This window comes from Amphiura filiformis, chromosome 9, assembly GCF_039555335.1.
Source record: "Amphiura filiformis chromosome 9, Afil_fr2py, whole genome shotgun sequence".
Taxonomy (NCBI): domain Eukaryota; kingdom Metazoa; phylum Echinodermata; class Ophiuroidea; order Amphilepidida; family Amphiuridae; genus Amphiura; species Amphiura filiformis.
In genome coordinates, this window is record NC_092636.1 from 16,472,492 (window position 1) to 16,490,735 (window position 18,244).

Here is an 18,244-nt window from a genome sequence, read left to right on the forward strand (position 1 = left end):
TTTAAGAATGCCAGTGCCCATTTATACACCTGGGTGGAAGGTGTAATTAAGATAAAGTGCCTTACTCAAGGGCATAACACGATGGGGTCTCCGGGGCTCAAACATTAACTTTCCGATCATGAGTCGGAGCCAGTTCCGCTAGGCCACCGTGCTCCACAATTAATTGTGATTAAGATTATTTATTAAGAATCCAATAATATGACTTGTGTATGTGGTTTAAAAGAGGGCACTAAAAGCACCTGGCAACCATTTTAAGAAGACCCAATAGCTTTATTATTTGCTGCACATAGAATCCACATAAAAAAGGTGCATTCAAATCGGTACTAAGGTGGTAACAATTTGATTAGGTTAAGTCAATCATTTGGTCAATAGTTTAAAAAACATTTAAATCACTTAAGAGAAAGAGCACATGTGCATTCAAACATTGAAGACCATTGCAAAATAACCTGCTAAATTATTAAGGTACCAGAATTTGCGATAGTTACATTTCGATACGTATTGATAGCTACAATGTTTCTGATGTGTATGCTGTTTTATTCAGGTTCTGGTAGCATTGGCTTGTGATCTCCAACTAGATGCACTTCCATGCTGCGCCGAGTCTCATCGATGGGCCTGGTTCCGTCGCTACTGTATGTCGGCCAGAGTTGCAAAGTCCTTGGAAGATCGCTGCAGCTTGCCATCCAGCTTCTCCAATGAAGTCAGAAAGAAGATTCGGGAGATCAGCGCAGATGGTGAAGAGATGACGGAGGAACATGAAGATCATAGGATGTTCAGAATGGAACAAGATGAGCAGATACTGGTCTGGATGAATAGGTAAGAGGGGTGTATGTGTGTGAAAGAGAGAGAGAGATGGAGAGATACTGGTATTCCATACGAGGAAAAGGTGGAGATGAGGGTAACTATTAATCAGACCATTCCCTAAATGCAATTTTCATTAAACCTAACCCTACCAAATGCCACAAATTACTACAGGATGGGTGCTTCTCTTTTATGCTCTACTATGCTTCTACTACATGCTGGGTGCTCCTCTTTTACGGCCAACGCGTAGTGCTAAGCGTTAATTGGAATTTACATAGCAATGTACGCAAGTATCTTTTTTTAGCCCCGTTGTTCTGTAAGGTCCTCGGCTGTGCATTCTTGCTGAGGATGCTGCTCATCTGTGGTCTGGCAATGATGTTCTGTGCTGCTTGCGGCACTGCAACAGATCTCTAGTGGCGTTATACCACATAGTATGTATAGGATGTCAGTTGATCTTTGTCTAAGACATCCAGTGATAAGGTGGCAGGTGGAGTTGATGACTGGACCAATGTTCCTAGCATGGGCTGATCTTTTCCAAACTGTAATCAGGTTAGTAATTGTCAAAGTTGTATCTTTCTTTTTTCATTGCAGACGACCAGATGATTGGACGCTATCCTGGGGAGGCAGCGGAACCATATACGGCTGGGGTCATAATCATAGAGGTCAATTAGGGGGCATTGAAGGAGCAAAGGTCAAAGTCCCCACAGCTATAGAGTCTCTGACATCTTTGAGGCCTGTACAGATTGTGGGAGGAGAACAGACCTTGTTTGCAGTGACAGCTGATGGAAAGGTACATAATGTTTAACAAAGTGTGACATGATCTGACCTACTCCCCATTCCAGAAAAATATAGCACTCACTTTTTGGGATAAAAAACAAAATATTATCAAGTTCTGCCAAATGAAACAGCTCAATCCTAATCATTCATTAGAGATAAAAAGAAAAAGTTCACTATTTTACTAATTTCTTGAAAAAAGAGCCAAAAACATGTTTTCTGACAATCAAGTCACAAAAATCAAAGACTTGGAACAAGTCTAAGCATTAAAAATCTTGAGTATGCCGAGAATGCATAAATTGAAATGAGACTTAGTACAAGTCTTTAGACTTGATTGTCTTAACATGTGAAAAACACCCTAAAAATGCATGTTCTGGCCTTGATTGGTAAATTTGACCAAATAGTGAAATTTAACTTTAATTGTCAGTTCGTACTAAATGAATAATTAGGATTAAGCTGTGTTTGACAGAAGTTGATAATATTTTTTAAATCTGATTTTGACACAAAAAAATTATTTTGACAAAAAAAGAACTGTTATTAACTTTAATCATGTATACCAGGCTTTTGACAAAGAATTTTATCATGCTATATCAAATCTTATACAACACAGCAAGGAATTGATAAGATATGCTGAGGTTTTTTATGTGTAAGAATATTCTTAAGAGATTTCCAGAAGTGATTATTTGTTGCACATTACCACATTAATAGTATGGAAGGAACCTGTCAAACTGTTTCCAGTATTTATTGTCGCACAACAGGAGCATAACAACATTTTTGATTCTTATCTGTCAATAGGTATATGCCACTGGCTATGGAGCAAGTGGCCGACTAGGTATTGGAGGTACAGACTCTGTCTCCACACCAACACTCTTGGAGTCTATCCAGCACGTCCACATCAAGAGAGTTGCTGTCAATTCAGGTGGTAAACATGCGTTGGCCTTGTCCAATGAAGGAGAAGTGTACTCATGGGGTGAAGGAGAAGACGGCAAACTGGGACATGGCAATAGAACGTAAGTACAAAGATTGTCTGTGATGTGATTCCGGGCCACGAAGGGTGATAGTAGAGGTACAGGTAGAAACAGAAAGCAAGAAAGATGGATTGGCTTAGAAACATGGCATTGTTAAAGCTCGGAACCATGCAGCCAAATATGCTGGCTGGGGTGTTAAGGATTTCAGCAGAAGTACACCTGGTTACTCTGCAAATTAATAGTGATAATAACTCAGGTGTCAAACTTGCCGCCTTTGCCTGCTTTGATCAGGTCATATACCATAGATTTCTAACTACAATCATATAATTATACCTCTAAATAAAGTTTTTTTAAAGAAAGAGATGAAAGGCAGGCACCCTCCACAAAAAGGTTACTATAGATTTGTCTTACAATAACACTTATTCAGCTGTCTTTATCAGTAATAATTATTGTGGAGGGTGTCTGCCTTTTGTCTCTTTCGTCAAAAAATAAATCATCATTTAGAGGCATAAAATATAGCTTTTCACCATCCAAGCTCTTACAGTAAAAATTCCAATTGAATGAACACAGCTGCCGACAGCTGTATGTGATTGACCACGATCGTATGTTGCGTATTTCAAAGTACAACACGAACGCACGACCATGGATACAATAATGAAAATACTAATCAATCATGAGTGAGTTGGCATGGTTGGATTCACTTCTGCGTTACGCACATGCGAACGTTCATCACACAGTGTATGCGGAAAATCATCACGCTGTTGACAGTTGTGTTCACTCGATTAAAATTTCCAGTAGTTTTTACACTGCTATAACATCAAACTAAAATGTACTTGCTTTCTCACAGGCAATGTGACCGTCCTCGTGTAATAGAAAGCTTACGTGGCAAGGAGGTTGTTGATGTAGCATGTGGTGGAGCCCACAGTGCTTGTATTACATCTAGCGGTGAGCTATATACCTGGGGCAAAGGAAGATATGGGCGACTTGGTCACGGCGACAGTGAGGATCAGCTTCGACCTAAATTGGTAAGGAAAGATGCAATTATTCGTACCACAACCTATTTTGCTATTGATTTCGCTCTTATTTGGCACTCATTGTGGCCCTAAACATGCAGACACCACAGAGGGTGCATGGCGTGGTTCAGAGAGTTGCATAAAATGGTGGTCCTGTGTACCAGACGAGCAATATCTGGACAACCAAAAGTTGCTGGCCTTGTCATAAAGAGCAGGGTTCAGCCTGGGCCTATTGTCTGTCACTGCAAAATCCAACATGGTGTTACTCTTAACTAGAGACAAGATACACTATAGTTTCAAAAGCTTAGGCTGCTCAGTTCTTAAGGGGGTACTAGACCCCTGCCCAATTTTGTGCCTTTTTTGCATTATTCTCAAAAATTATAGCACATTGGTGACAAATAAGATATGTATATTATAGGGGCAAGGACTACAACTACTGCACTGGAAATTTTATTTCAGCACCGACAACAGTTGTGGAGTTACAGTCAAAAATGAGGGAAAACCAATATTTGATCAATAAATCAATAACTACTTGCCTTGAGTTGCTGAATTTTCTGTGCAGTAGTTGTAGTCCTTACCAATAATATACATATCTTACTTGTCACCTATGCGCTATAATTTTTGAGAAAAATGCAAAAATAGGCACAAAATTGGCCAGGGGTGTAGTACCCCCTTAAGGCACGTGTCAACCTTTATTATGCACACTAATAAACTAGCCATACATAGAAATTTGTTTAGAATAGAAGAAAACTGGGAATGTTTAATACTTTGTATGCAATTTTCATTAGTGAAACATAAAGTTGGTGATGACAGTATAAGAACAAGAGAGTAACCATACATACTTACACTGTTGTCATTGAATGTGTTGAACATTATTGAAGCGGCATAAAAATATCCCTATCTTGTGTGAATGCATTTTTCAAATCAAATTCCCCAGGTGCCTTGTAAATCTTGTGGCATATTAGTTAGGCGACAAAAAAACCCAACTCTGTTCTACTGGCGGACTGACTTTAAGTAGACTCGTTCGGGCAGGCGTTTTTTTTTTTTTTTTTTTCCTAGAAGCTAATGCATTTTAGCCCCAAAATAGCTGATTTTACATGATTTTAGCAAAATAATAAATAAAATTCTCCAAAGCGCAAATTCTGGGTCAGTCAGGTTCGTGAACAGAGGGTTTTTTTTCGTCACCTTATGATGAATTTCCCGCAAGGTATCAGGAAGAAGGAAAAACAAGTTTTTTTGAAAATATTTGATTGTAAAATTTCACCTGTATTAAGCAAGCACATGAACTAATAGTTTGTTTTTACTTGTATCCAGGTTGAAAGTCTCAAGGGTTATCGAGTCATTGACATGGCATGTGGTAGCGGCGACGCCCAGACACTGTGTATAACGGACGACGACAACGTGTGGTCATGGGGTGATGGCGACTACGGTAAACTGGGGCGTGGTGGAAGTGATGGATGCAAGGTGCAGAGAAGACGGATGCGCTGTCGGGAGTTGGCGTGTGCAAGGTGGAGTGTGGATCGCAATTCTCTATTGCACAAACCAAATCTGGTTGTGTCTATACATGGTAAGTCTTGTCGTCTATACATGAAACAATTGAGCAATGCTAGTACAAGGGAGCTGCCATAGTTTGCTGAGCTGTAGATAATTTTTCTTGCTTTAAGAGAAGTGATTTTCAGTGATTCTACAAGAACATACAAATAAAACATTTATCCAAGTTGCTTATAAGCAGAGGATAAGTCTATGGAATTCCATAAACTAATTTTTCGTGGGATGAATAAAAAAAAAAAGTATTGAAAAAAATGAAGGATTTCTTCTGGATCAATTCTTGAACTCGGCAGCGGAGGAGACTGCATGATAGTTAGCATTGACTTTCATTGCGGTGATCTTGAGTCGTAATAATTTAATATACCGAAGTAGAAGAAGTACAGCTTCAGGCAAATGTCTATTTCATCTTTAAAACACCACATTTGACTTAACCATTAGCAGGCTATGTTAGCACATCAGTGATACTAACAAATGTTACTACAATTTGAAAGCTCAATTTTTTTCCTTTGTCATTTGTCTTTTACAGGGGCAAAGGTGATTACCATCGACTCGGTCATGGTACCGATGACCACGTAAGGCGCCCTCGTAAGGTAGCAGCCTTACAGGGCAAGAAAGTCATCTGTGTAGCGACAGGGTCATTGCACTGTGTGGCCTGTACAGATAATGGTGAGTGACAAGAGCTCGAGTTGTATTATCATTTATTGCAGGAATAAATCTATGCAATCATTTCCAATCATGAAATTTGAAAATATTTTGAGATGTCTAAATAATGGGCTATTCCAGTTAAAATCCACACACCCCCTGTGGAAGACATGATCTTATTCTCCCACACAGGGGGTGTAGATTTCAAATGGAGTCGCCCATTCAGGTAGCCCCATTTGAAATGTACATTCCATGTGTGGAAGATTCAGGTCATGTCTTTCATAGGGGGTTTTCAACTAGAAAAACTTAATGCCTGCATGTATACCTTGCTTTGGTTATGCAGTCTCTTGATATTACAGTGCATCAATGAATGATTTACAATTGTAGAAACTTTTTGAAATGAAACTGTTACAGAATTTTTTGGCAGCCTTGACTTCTTTTCATGTAAAAAAAATACCCGAAAGATAGCATTTGGAGAAAAAATTGTTAAAAACCAATAACATCAGGTTCTTACTAGATCCCATAATCCATTTTACCCTGCTAGATTTTGATCTTATTTTAGCTCATGTTCTAAGATCGATCTATAACTCCCAACCTTGTATTGTTTTTGTTCCGTACAGGTGAGGTATACACTTGGGGTGACAACGATGAAGGTCAGCTGGGTGATGGTACCACCAACGCCATACAGAGACCAAGAATGGTGGCAGCATTGCAAGGTTAGCGTTCTTTTCTACATGTAACCTTTTTATAGAATTGAAAGGACATCCTGCCTTGGAGGGATATTTTTAGTTTATTCCAGAAGATTTCACATTTTGTCCAGCACTGTACATCTCTATTTAAAAAAATTTAAAAATCTGTTTATGTCATGTGATGCAATCAAACTAAATGAGTCTGATATCAATCAAAATCAATATTCAGTTTTCAATTTCATTACATGAGCCATTCTCAGAGTTTTATTGTTCAACAAGCCTCATCATAATTAGACTTACTGTTCCAAAGATATATCCATTTCGGTGGTGCTCAGAACAATAAAATGCAAAGGACGTTGAATACTATTATTGGATATATCAAAATTAATATTACAAACATCAAGATAGGTATTTCATTCACTCTTGTTTTCATCATTTTATTTTCCAGACAAGAAAATAACAAACGTAGCATGTGGATCAGCTCACACGGTGGCGTGGTCTACAAGTAAACCAGTCAATGCCGGTAACCTGCCGTCCACTATACCTATGGAATACAACCTACTGAGGGAAATCCCCATCCATGTCATACGTAATAGACTTGTGTTACTACATCACTTCTCTGAGCTGTTCTGTCCATCTATACCAATGTTTGATCTCCATGCTAAACCAGAGGGCACGGCAACGGGGACACTGGTTGGCATTGATGCGCTCAGGGGACTACTGGTATCATCAGGAAAGGTACATGATTTGATTTGATTTGTTCGGGTTTCGACAACCCTGGATAACCCAAGAAAGCCTTCTATTGAAGCTTCTTTCCATTGGCGTCCATTTCAACACCGGGACGGATTGGGAACTGTCAGGGGTTAACACCCTACTCTCTTTGAAACTGGCAATAAAAGTCAAATATGAATAGTTTGCAATTTCAAGGGAAATGGGACAAAAACATGCATGACTTATGACAATTTCAGTCACAAATTTGGCACAAGTCTAAGCATTCAAAATTTGTAGTACAGGCTATGAGATTAACTCATAAATTTCATATTTTATGTTAATTTTGATAATTGGTTATAAAGATTTTAGAAAATTTGTTTTCCAAAAACCAGAATGCGTAACTTGAAATTAGTAATTTCCACTTCTGTTTCATTCTGTGCCTTTAAAGATCCAGTTATTATGCCTGATATAATGCAGCAATTTCTAAATGGTTAATATTTTCACTCAATCACACACAAGTTTTAATTTTTTTATTTTCATGATTTCACAGGAAGCAGCATTCCGTAAAGTTGTCCAAGCCACCATGATTCGCGATCGACAACACGGTCCTGTCATCGAGCTCAATCGTATTCAGGTGAAGCGCTCTCGTAGCAAGGGCGGCCTCGCTGGACCAGAAGGCACCAAGTCTGTCTTTGGTCAAGTGTGCTGCAAGCTAAGTCACTTTGGATCTGATAGCCTATTGCTGCCACATAGAGTATGGAAAGTCAAATTTATTGGTAAGGAAGTAATAATAAATGTGGTCATTTTTGGCGTGTTTAATTTCCGTCACTTTGCCGATTTTGATCTATATTGCTTGTTTTTAATTTTGTTATTTTGAGTTTTCTTACATAGACCTATATATTATGTTCTCTTACCGAAGATGGGGGTTCAGGTCAATCTTTGATTAATTTGTTCAGAATTAAGAATAGACCAGTTATGTAGTGAATGCGAAGTATGTACTGGGATATGTAAATTCAGAAATTCCCTACTACTGTTCCTATATAGTTCAAATTTGCTTACACTTTTCCTATATTTCATTCTTGAACACGAAATGTGTGGATACCACAGGCATTCCACAAGTGTATGACCTTCAAACACACACAAAAAGGCACATTGTGGAAGCAGAAACCCATTTTCACCCATTGAAAAAAACATGTCAAGTCATGGAAAAATAAACATCTCTGGAAACTTATGTATGCAGAGAAATAAGCCCTTCTGTAAAAATATACATCTATGTAAAGGAACTAGCATTCTTATGATGCAACCCAAACCTCTGTGTATTTCAGGTGAGAGTGTGGATGACTGTGGTGGAGGCTACAGTGAATCTATAGCAGAGATGTGTGATGAGTTACAGAATGGCTCTACACCGCTATTAGTACTGACACCCAATGGACGTGATGAGGCAGGGGCCAATAGAGACTGTTTTGTGTTGAATCCTACAGCGAAATCACTGGTACATCAGTATATGTATCGATTCCTGGGTGAGTAGTTGGTTAATGCTGTCAACATCTGTGAACTTTGCCATTAAGGGGTGGGGTATGAACGTTTGGACAGTATTTATTGTGGGGCATTAGAGCACATCAGACATATCGAATTGCATTCTGAATACGAAGAATGTCCTTCTGATATGAAATAATTTTGATTTTTTGAAATTCGCAATGTGATACACATTTTATGGCAAATGATTAAAAATTGATATTTTTGATATTTAACAGTACTCGAAGTAATCTTTTTAAATCTGATGATTTATACTTAAAGTGTATGTAGGTGGGATGAAAAGCCGATGATCAATTGAAAATGTTGACCTTTCATATTGAAGATATGGATTTTTTTCCCAAAACAAAAAAAAATTAGGTCTTTTTGGGGAAAAAATCCATATCTTCAATATGAAAGGTCAAAATTTTCAATTGATCGTCGTTTTCCTCCCAGCTACATACACTCATTAGATTTATAAAGTTTACTTCGAGAACTGTTATATATCAAAAATGTGAAAAATATCAAATTTTAATAATTCGTCTTAAAATTTGTATTATATCGTGAATTTCAAAAATGAAAATTATTTTATATCAGAAAGACATTTCAAAATGCTCAAAATGCTCATTCCAGATCCCTTAAAGAAAGCTTACAATTTATAAGATTTTAAAGTCAAAAATGAGTGAAAAGTCACTCGGGAAGAAAAGGACATTCGAGGGCGCCTTACGTGGTCATCGGTACCATGACTGAGTCGATGGTAATCTCCTTTGCCCCTGTCAAGTAGTTGTGTAACTTGATTAATTACCATACGTGCACACTATTTTTGAATGTATCGCCCTGCACTAGACGTTATGCCGTTCCACTGAATAGAGGCTGTCACCCTTTCGCCATCTTGTGGGTACAAATGATCTGTGTGTTCATGCGTCGGACACTATGCGCAAGGCGCAGCTTGTCACGCAGCTGTTATCGCGTATCAACGCGGTGATTTTGCTGTTCACGCATGGAGATCGAACGACCATCACAGCGTGTACCCACAAGATGGCGGCATATGACGTCACGCTGACGGCCTCTATTGCACATAGATTTATAGATTATCAAAGAACAGGGATAAAGTCCTGGATCCTAATTCTATAAAATATTCATATTTGTGGAAGAAATGGTGTCCACATTGAAATCGCCCCAAGGTGATGGCATCCCAATCAATGCCTTGCGTCAAAAACTGTGATGTTTCTAGTTGTCAAATAGTGTAGTTGGACCCTTCTTATTATAAATAATAACATTGAAGTTTGATTGAAAGATGGAACACATTTGGCTCCAATTTCCTAAGGGGAATACAGTACATCATGTTATAGCTTCAGTAGCAAAATTGCATAGTATCGATTTCAGGAGAGGCCTTCCATCAGTCATGAAAAAAACAGTATCAATTACAGCTACACTTACACATACATGTCTGAATTCTGACATCATTCTATCTTTTATTTTGTATTACAGGTATACTTATTGGCATAGCTATCAGGACCGGCTCTCCATTGAGTCTATCCCTAGCTGAGCCTGTATGGAAACAACTGGCTGGTATGCCACTCACTGTCACAGACCTAACAGAAGTAGATAAGGATTATGTCCCTGGTAAGTTACTATACAAATTGTCTAAAGAAATGCATTGAGCTGTATGAGCCAGACTGGTTTCTCTGAGGGAGCAAATGCCCAGCCCTTAATATATTTGTCCTGAGTGGAAGGGGAGTGCACAGTTTTCCAATGGGAAAAATGGCAACATCTGTTCAAAATTCTCTTGACAGTTAAAAGCCAACAATATCAGATGAAACTAGATGAGTAAGATCACAAATTACCAAATAGTTGAATGTCTTGTTATAGCACACTGAACCACAACTACCTTACAATGGCTAACAGCCTCGATTTTGTAAGAGCCACTGGGAATGTGCGGACACGCAATATTTCAGCAAAAGTGTCACAAAAATGAAAGAAAAACATACCATTTTAAACAATCACAAAAATGCATTTTTTCCATCTTACATAGTATTTTTCAGTGATTTGAAAGGTTTTTTCAGATGGCGTACAAACAAGATGAAGTATTCATTGACTACAATTCTTTTTATGCTGTTTTCACCCCCAAAATACTGTTGAAATTAGCAGCTGTCTGGTAAATGTCTCATTTAAAACCATCACAAACCCTAACCTCTAACCTTACTACCCTAATCTCTAACCCTAATTAACATATTGTGATAGTCTGTCTTAAATTAAATGAGCTGTCTTGCCCAAAAGGAATTATTTCCTTTGTTTGGGTATAACTCAAAATCAATATATCCGAGTTCCGACTGATTTTGCTTGATCGCATCACATATGTTTCTCATTACGCCAGTGAAATTTAGCACCTGGGATAGTTGTCGCTTAAATGGGGTGACCAAAAATGTAGTGATTTGTGGTAACTACACTCTAAGTGTATGCACTCTCCTATGGGGCATTGTTATACACATTTTTTGCTTTTCATATCAAAACCACTGGAAAAATACAACTCATTTAAAACCATCACAAACCCTAACCTCTAACCTTACTACCCTAATCTCTAACCCTAATTAACATATTGTGATAGTCTGTCTTAAATTAAATGAGCTGTCTTGCCCATTTTCTACTCTCCCTGTAAGAATGTTTCATACTTGTATCAGGCTCAGCACGGGTGAATGTTGATAAATATAACCCTCTATCCTTACTCTTTTAAGGTCTAATGTGCATCCGTGACATGGAGCCTGATGCATTTGCTCAGATGGAGATGCCATTTAGTACTCCTAGCGCCACTGGACAAGATATACCACTCAGCTCCAAACACTCTAGGATAACACTGGAAAATAGGAATGAATATGTCAGAGCAGCTCTCAATTACAGGTGAGTTAGGCATATCATGACCAAGTTTTTGTATTCTAAATACTTTGTAAGAGAATTGGGAAAAATTAATAAATAGTATAAATGGAAAGATATTGTAAGTTCACAAACAAAAGTCGGGGGTCACACACAGGTCTTGATTCCCCGAATGATCTAAAATTTTGATTCATCAGGTTTGTTCTTCAAATCAAATAACAACTGATGCTTGATAAAACCAGTCAGTTTTTACTTACTAATAATGTCATCCATCTCATCAGAGGACTTCATCAGATCAGAACATCAGATTCACTTTCTCGGAAACTGGCCTCTGGACCATGAATAAAGAAGAATAGAGAAGAAGGGTCTTATTTACTAAGTCATATATATGACCCACTTTTGAAGTCTGGAAAAGACACTGGAAAAGACACTGCCCCCACCCATCCCACACACCCCCTACACACAACACAATTGTATCAAATAAACAGATTGAAAACATTTTCAAGGTATGCACCTGCAGATATTTGATTTATGGCAGGCCTTCTCAACTAGTTTATTTGAAGCACCAACTGGAAAATTTTAGTGATCATGACGTGCCAACATGTCAAGGGTGGACTTCGCGAGGTAGTGTGTGTGCATAGCGGGTATGGTGAAGCTGTGCCTTATCAGGGGTCCAGGGGGCAGCGACCCCGGAAGCTCATGGATCTGGAGGTTTTTAAAGGCCCAGATTGGGTATTTTCACCCCTTTTTTGTTCCAAGATTTATGTGAACAAAATATTAAAATTACTGTGCGGCACTTCAACTGACTCAAAGTGCCACAAGTGGCGCTCGTGCCGCCAGTTGAGAAGGCCTGATTTATGGGTTTCATATTCATATTCATATTTATTTCCATAAAAATCATTGCATTACATTACATCAAAAATATACAAACACGATACATATGGAGGAAAAGGCTGGAAGACCAAAAAGGCCTGAAAGTTAGCCTTTCCCTAAAATCAAATGAAATTAGCAAAACAAAGAGCAACTTTACCAAAGATTTATGTGAACAAAATATTAAAATTACCGTGCACCACTTCAACTGACCCCATCAAACTTTACCAAACATAACCAAAAGTAATTTCAAAATCTTAGCATATCATCTTGTCTAATTATATTAATTGCACAAGGCACGTGTATGGCTTCATCATTTCCCTCCATTGGTTTTATGATCTTTCTTTGCATCATCATTTTAAGCATACACTTGGCTTTGCAATTAACTTACTTTAGTGCTATTGTTTCAAATAATTACTCTACTTTGTCTCATTTACTATACACTGATTGCATGTCAATTCCCACTTAAATATTGAATTATGTTCAGTATCTCTCACTTGATCATGGTTTTCTATTGTCTTAGTTATAGACATGAACTTGATTATGATGTTTATATCTAGTAGTTTGTATTTGAGTTCAAAATCTTAGCATATCATCTTGTTTAATTATATTAATTGCACAGGGCACGTGTATGGCTCCATCATTTCCCTCCATTGGTTTTATGATCTTTCTTTGCATCATCACTTTAAGCATACACTTGGCTTTGCAATTAACTTACTTTAGTGGTATTGTTTCAAATAATTACTCTACTTTGTCTCATTTACTATACACTGATTACATGTCAATTCCCACTTAAATATTGAATTATGTTCAGTATCCCTCACTTGATCATGGGTTTCTATTGTCTTAGTTATAGACATGAACTTGATTATGATGTTTATATCTAGTAATTTGTATTTGAGTTCAAAATCTTAGCATATCATCTTGTTTAATTATATTAATTGCACAAGACACGTGTATGGCTCCATGATTTCCCTCCATTGGTCTTATGATCTTTATGTGCTTCCTCACTTTAAGCATACACTTGGCTTTGCAAATAACATACTTAAGTGCTATTGTTTCAAATAATTACTCTACTTTGCCTCATTTACTATTATACACTGATTGCATGTCAATTCTCACTTAAATATTGAATTATGTTCAATATTTCTAAGTTGATCATGGTTTCCTATTGTCTTAGTTACAGACATGAACTTGATTATGATGTTTATATCTAGTAATTTGTATTTGAGTTCAAAATCTTAGCATATCATCTTGTCTAATTATATTAATTGCACAAGGCACGTGTATGGCTCCATCATATCCCTCCATTGGTTTTATGATCTTTCTTTGCATCCTCACTTTAAGCATACACTTGACTTTGCAATTAACTTACTTTAGTGCTATTGTTTCAAATAATTACTCTACTTTGTCTCATTTACTATACACTGATTGCATATCAATTCCCACTTAAATATTGAATTATGTTCAGTATCTCGCACTTGATCATGGTTTTCTATTGTCTTAGTTACAGACATGAACTTAATTATGATGTTTATATCTAGTAATTTGTATTTGAGTTCACAATCTTAGCATATCATCTTATCTAATTATATTCATTGCACAAGGCACGTGTATGGCTTCATCAGTTCCCTCCATTGGTTTTATGATCTTTATGTGCTTCCTCACTTTAAGCATACACTTGGCTTTGCAATTAACCTACTTTATTGCTATTGTTTCAAATAATTACTCTACTTTGTTTTATTTACTATTATACTGATTGCATGTCAATTCCCACTTAAATATTGAATTATGTTCAATATTTCTCACTTATTCATGGTTTTCTATTGTCTTAATTATAGACATGAACTTGATTCTGATATTTATATCTAGTAATTTGTATTTGAGTTCAAAATCTTAGCCTATCATCTTATTTAATTATATTCATTGCATAAGGCACGTGTATGGCTTGACCATGTCCCTTCACTGGTTTTTTGATCTTCCTTATCATCCCTTTAAGCATCATACACTTGGCTTTGCAGCTACTTGCTAATAGTGCTATTATTTCAAATAGCTACCTTACTTTGTCTTATTTACCATGTTTACTAAAAACTGTTTGCATGCTTTCGCTTTTAACATTAATTGCATGTCAAAATATCTTACTTTATCATGGTTTTCTATGGTATTAGTAATAGACATAAATCAATTTTGGTGTCCTATAGAGCTACTGTACTTGGTCTTATCACGTATTCTGATCGCATGTTGATATACTACTTACCTATTACTTTATTCAAGTACCTCTTCTCATTATATCCAGCACTGTAATGTGGTAATTATCAACTTCATTATTACGGAACTTCTCCTAGATAGCTTTGTTTATGTTGATTAGCCACTTCATGATTGCAAGCTATTGCAGTACTTCTCCTCCGTAAATTATCGTGTTTTAACAGTTCTATTCAAGCATGCTCTGCTGATGCCCTGGATATTATTACTCGTTGACACTACATGTAGTGTATCGTGTCTTCATCACTGATCATGCATGAATAACTTGGCATTGTGTTCCAAACAGGTCTTCATCCATGGTCGGCTACCCTGGTTTGATAACCCCATTGACACATTTGTTCCCATTCAGTCTAATTCCGATCCATGTATGAATAGGCTACTTTTGTTTGACAAATAATGTGCTCTTCACATCCAAACTACACGGCTTTCAAGCTTTAATAGTCACATCTATGGGTTTTTTTTACTCCTAGTAAACTGGGTTATACCTATTTTATTTAGGTATATTTAATTCATTGTATTATAAACTCTTTTTTTTTTTTTTTGTATAATTAAGCTAATTTTTTTTTTCATACTGATTTGTATTGTATATTTTCATGTCCGACCCTACTTCTTTTAACTCTGAACTAATTTCTGATCTTATTTTCCATCCCTTTTCCTTTAATAGCTCACTACACCCCTCTGATGGTTCGTCTGATGATACTGATGTTACTAATGTTAATAATGAAGCCGCTGTACCTACTATGACTCAAGTACCATCCAGAATCACCAACCTAGCCTAAATGACTGTAATTTCTCTCTTTTTCATTTAAATTCCAGCAGCCTTGCTAAACATTCTAATGATGTCATTGACTATCTCTCTGTTTTAAATCAGCATTTTGACATTTACGGGTTCTCAGAAACCTGGTTTACTTCTGATGACAACTCCTTGCTTTGTGATTTTGGTGATTTTACCGTTGAAAATTGTGTTAGAAAAGGTCGTCGCGGTGGCGGTTGTTCGTTATTCATCAAGTCAAGCATCAATTATTCTATCAGAACTGATCTAAACATCACTGCCAAACATTGCGACTCTATCTTTATTGAAATAACCCATAACTCCCAAAAGGTCATCATTGGCATTGTCTACAAACCAGAGTACGTCATCTTTGCAGATTTTATATCCTCTCTAACAAATACGCTCGATCTTGTTTCTAGAGAGAAAAAGACTTGTTTTATTATGGGTGACTTCAATATTGATCTTCTTGTTCACGAGAGCAACTCCAAGGTTTCTGAATTCCTGAATTTATTTTACTCCCATGATTACATCCCAACCATCACTCGACCCACTCGCAAAAAAACCAACAAAAATGGACACACCTCTGCAACATTAATCGACAACATATTTACAAACGACATCACTAGTATCATCAACTCTGGCATTGTTGTCACGGATTTGTCCGATCACTTCCCTGTCTTCATCACTAAACTAACTGACAACAACAAGCCAATTAAAACTACACAAACCCACCAACAGCGTCAATTCCACCCGAACAATATTAATGGTTTAAAAAATGCGCTTTCTCTAGTTGATTGGCATGTTGTTGAAAGTTCTTGTAACCCCAATGATGCGTATAATTTATTCATTCATAAATTCAATGACCTTCTTAATATTCATTGCCCACTAAAAAATAAAAAAATATCTAAACGTAATACTCCGAAAAAACCGTGGGTAACTAAAGCACTCATTAAATCTATTAAAACCAAGGATAAACTTTACAAAACTTACATTTCAAAACCAACTTCGGAAAATAAAAATAAATATACTAATTATAGGAACTATTTAAACCAACTTCTTAGAACTAGCAAAAGAAATTATATTACAACTAAACTAGAAGATAATAAAAATAATACAAAAAAATGTGGCAAACACTAAATAACTTATTAGGCGAAATAAAAAATCTAAACTACCTGAGTTTTTCGTTGATAAAGATGGTTCTAAATTAACCGACAATAAACAAATTGCTGATCAATTTAATTCATTCTTTGCTAATATAGGTATAACACTGGCTAAGAAGATTCCTGATCCACCGCCTGAGTTTAATCATACATTTTCTTCAAACAATAGCCCTGATAGTTTGTTTTTATCTCCAACATGCTCAGAGGAGATCATTAAATTAACTTCTAAACTTAAAAACAGTCACAGTAGTAGTAATGACTGCATCAGCAACAACCTTTTAAAACAAATCATTCCTTCCATCAGCACCATACTTGCACATATCTTTAATCTATCCCTCTCCACAGGCATCATACCATCAACACTGAAGCAAGCCAACGTTACCCCCATCTTCAAGTCTGGTAACAAACATGACTTTACCAACTACAGGCCCATTTCCATTCTTCCAACTATCTCCAAACTTCTTGAAAGAATTGTATATATTAGGATCGAAGATTTTATCACCCGCAACAATATACTAACTAAACATCAGTTTGGTTTTAGACCAGGAAGGTCCACCAACATGGCAGTGAATGATCTTTATTGTAGGATTGCTGATAATCTAGATCAGAGACTCCACACAATTGGTATCTTTTTGGATCTTAGCAAGGCCTTGATACCATAAACCACACAATCCTTCTTGACAAACTGTATCATTATGGTATTCGAGGTCTTGCTAATGATTGGGTCAAAACTACCTTTCCGGAAGAAGCCAAAAAGTCATGATTAATGGCTCTTGTTCTCATTCTTCTGATGTAACCTGCGGTGTCCCCCAAGGATCTATCTTGGGTCCTCTTCTTTTTCTACTCTACATCAATGATCTTCCCTGCACAACATCTACTCCACATTTCATATTGTTTGCTGATGATACCAATATACTTTTTTCACACCTTGACCCTAAATTACTTGAATTAACTGTAAATAGAGAACTTAAAATAATATCTAACTGGTTTAAATTAAATAAATTGTCACTAAATATAAAGAAAAGCGAACTATATTGTATTCAAAAATAAACATAACAATAAACCTGATATTTCTTATGATATTAAAATAGATAGCACACCTATTGAAAAAGTAAACACTACCAAATTCTTAGGCCTGCTTATAGATCACAACCTTTCCTGGAACTCCCACACAGCACATTTCAAAAATAGTTTCTAAATACAACGGCATCATCCGTAAGGTCAGGCAATTCATCCCTTCATCTTCTATTCTTACTCTCTATAACTCCCTTGTCCTCCCATATCTTTCCTATGGTGCCCTGGTATGGGCTGACCCCAACAACTCTAACCTACATTCACTGTTCCTTCTTCAAAAGAGAGTTATTAGAACTTGTACCTACTCCCTATGGCTTGCTCACACTGATCCTCTATTTTCCTCCCTTCAAACTCTAAAACTCTATGATATCTATAAGCTTCAACTTGGTTCTTTTATGTTTCAGTTTTATAATGGTCTACTCCCTCCTGATCTTCTTCATGACAATTTTTTCAACATTGATGTATTTGCCCACCCCTATAACACCAGACATGCTAATGAGCCATTCATCATTCCTACTAAATCTGTTCTTGCTGGTAACACCTCTAAAACCAGAGGACCACTTCTCTGGAACTCTCTCCC

At 36.9% G+C, this 18,244-nt stretch overlaps 1 protein-coding gene across 1 annotated transcript in view; it reads left to right on the top strand.

The window, feature by feature from the left end:
* LOC140160696 (E3 ubiquitin-protein ligase HERC2-like) overlaps positions 1–18,244 on the top strand; it is a 118,658-nt gene that overhangs the window by 94,626 nt on the left and 5,788 nt on the right. Inside the window, 13 exon segments of the mRNA XM_072183983.1 lie at positions 542–813; positions 1,390–1,588; positions 2,368–2,582; positions 3,388–3,565; positions 4,868–5,018; positions 5,021–5,120; positions 5,628–5,767; positions 6,364–6,459; positions 6,881–7,170; positions 7,694–7,919; positions 8,469–8,663; positions 10,147–10,281; positions 11,391–11,553. Coding sequence (XP_072040084.1) covers positions 542–813; positions 1,390–1,588; positions 2,368–2,582; positions 3,388–3,565; positions 4,868–5,018; positions 5,021–5,120; positions 5,628–5,767; positions 6,364–6,459; positions 6,881–7,170; positions 7,694–7,919; positions 8,469–8,663; positions 10,147–10,281; positions 11,391–11,553 — 2,360 coding nt within the window.